Source organism: Herpailurus yagouaroundi, unplaced genomic scaffold (genome assembly GCF_014898765.1).
Source record: "Herpailurus yagouaroundi ecotype Mexico unplaced genomic scaffold, PumYag 67898, whole genome shotgun sequence".
Taxonomy (NCBI): domain Eukaryota; kingdom Metazoa; phylum Chordata; class Mammalia; order Carnivora; family Felidae; genus Herpailurus; species Herpailurus yagouaroundi.
In genome coordinates, this window is record NW_024420688.1 from 1 (window position 1) to 2,268 (window position 2,268).

At 54.9% G+C, this 2,268-nt stretch overlaps 1 protein-coding gene across 1 annotated transcript; it reads left to right on the forward strand.

The window, feature by feature from the left end:
* Positions 1-6: 6 nt before the first annotated feature.
* On the forward strand, positions 7-2,030 carry LOC121026249 (obscurin-like). Its single transcript, XM_040469117.1, has 3 exons — positions 7-367; positions 909-1,172; positions 1,711-2,030. The coding sequence occupies exons 2-3, from the start codon at positions 971-973 to the stop codon at positions 2,013-2,015; spliced, it is 507 nt and encodes a 168-aa protein (XP_040325051.1). The 5' UTR covers positions 7-367; positions 909-970; the 3' UTR covers positions 2,016-2,030.
* Positions 2,031-2,268: the final 238 nt, after the last annotated feature.

The window sequence follows — 2,268 nt, forward strand, 5'->3', positions numbered from 1 at the left end:
TGTTGTGGCCCTGGGCAGTTTGTGTGGTGCTTGTGGGTGTCTCGTCCTGGACATAGAGTCCTCGAGACAGCCTGGAGTCCTCCTGATCCTTGGCTCTCCCCAGCCCTGCCCGCCAAGTTCACAAAGAGCCTGAGGAAGGAAGAGGCCACGGAAGGGGCCACGGCCACGCTGCGCTGTGAGCTGAGCAAGGCGGTCCCCGTGGAGTGGAAGAAGGGGTCTGAGACCCTCAGAGCCGGGGACAGAGTGAGCCTGAGACAGGATGGGACGGTGTGTGAGCTGGAGATCCGTGACCTGGCCGTGGCAGATGCCGGGGAGTACTCGTGTGTGTGCGGGCAGGAGAGAACGTCAGCCGCGGTGACCGTCAGGGGTAAAGACTGTGTGTGGCCAAGCAGAGCTGTGATCTAGTGTCCAAGTGACTCGAGATGTCCATGTGCACTCATTCCATGTTCACGTTCTTTCTCTCCCACATTCTCTGATGTCACCCTCCACTGTTACTTCGTGAAATGTCTCCCCTTCCCTGGGTGGTTGTATGAACCAGGAGAAGTCAGCATCCAAGCCACTTTTGACCTCTCAGTCCCTGCTAGTTCTGTTGTCCCTGGGAGTCTGTCTTGTCCTCTGTGCTACTGTGTCCTGCCCTCAACAATTCTCCATTCTGTGTCCGACTCTCCAGCCATGCTAGCCAGAGTCATACAAAGTATGAGGCTTGATGAACCGTCAAAGAGGCCACGTCCACGCTGTATATAAGCCGGTCTGAGGGAAGCCACAACCCACAGTGTGTGCTTGGCACACCCAGCAAGCACATGGCGCATGTCTAGTTTGGTTTGTGTCTTTTCTGTGCTGTTAGTGTCTTGTCTTATCCATGTGTTCAGCGACCATGATTGTGTCTGTGTCTTTCTGACCATCCCCAGCTGTGCCTGCCAAGTTCACAAAGAGCCTGAGGAATGAAGAGGCCACAGAAGGGGCCACAGCCATGCTGCGCTGTGAGCTGAGCAAGGTGGTCCCTGTGGAGTGGACGAAGGGCTCTGAGACCCTCAGAGCTGGGGCCAGAGTCAGCCTGAGGCAGGATGGGACAGCATGTGAGCTGGAGATCTGTGGCCTGGCTGTGGAAGATGCTGGGGAGTACTCGTGTGTGTGCGGGCAGGAAAGGACATCAGCCACTTTGACCATCCAGGGTAAAGACCGTGTGTGGCCAAGCAGAACTGTGATCTGGTGTCCAGTTTACTTTGTGATGTCCATGTGCTCTCATTCCTTGTTCACATTCTTTTTCACATTTTCCGGGGTCACCCTATACCCATTACTCTGTGGAATATCTCCCCTTCCTGGGTTGTTGTGTGAACCATGAGAAGCCAGAATTCCAGCCACATATACTCCTTGGTCACATCTCATCCTGTTGTCCTGTGGGAGTCTGTGTTGTCCTCTGTGGTATCGTGTCCTGCCCTCAACAATGCTCCATTTTGTGTCTGACTCCCCAGCTGGGCTAGACAGAGTCATACAAAGTATGAGGCTACAGGAGCCACCAAAGAGGCCATGGCCACAATTTACATAAGCCAGTCTGAGGGAAGCCACAACCCACAAGCTACAACCCACAAGCACACCCAGCTTGTGGCCCACATCGAGTTTTGTTTGTATGGTCTCTGTGCTGCTAATGTCCTGTCTCGTCTAAGTGGTCAGAGACTATGATTGTGTCTGTGTCTTTCTGACCATCCCCAGCTGTGCCCACCAAGTTCACAAAGAGCCTGAGGAAGGAAGAGGCCACAGAAGGGGGCACAGCCAAGCTGTGCTGCAGGCTGAGCAAGGTGGCCCCTGTGGAGTGGAGAAAGGGGTCCGAGACCCTCAGAGCTGGGGACAGAGTCAGCCTGAGGCAGGACGGAAACATGTGTGAGCTGGAGATCCGTGGGGTGGCCATGGAGGATGCCGGGGAGTACTCATGTGTGTGCGGGCAGGAGAGGACATCGGCCATGCTGACTGTCAGGGGTAAAGATCATGTGTGGCCACATGGGCCAATGTATTGGTGACTGCATGTTGTCCATTATCACCACCATCTCCCTGCCAGACTGTGGGCATCTGTCTCTCTCCAGCTGTGTCCCCCTGGGAACTCCCAGCTTCCATCTCCTTGTCAAGTATTTGTTCTGGTGTCTGTGTCCAGGCTTGTGTTTGCCTTTCCTGGACTGTTTCCTCACCCACTCTGTGCTCCATTCACTCATTCGTGTTGTGGCCCTGGGCAGTTTGTGTGGTGCTTGTGGGTGTCTCGTCCTGGACATAGAGTCC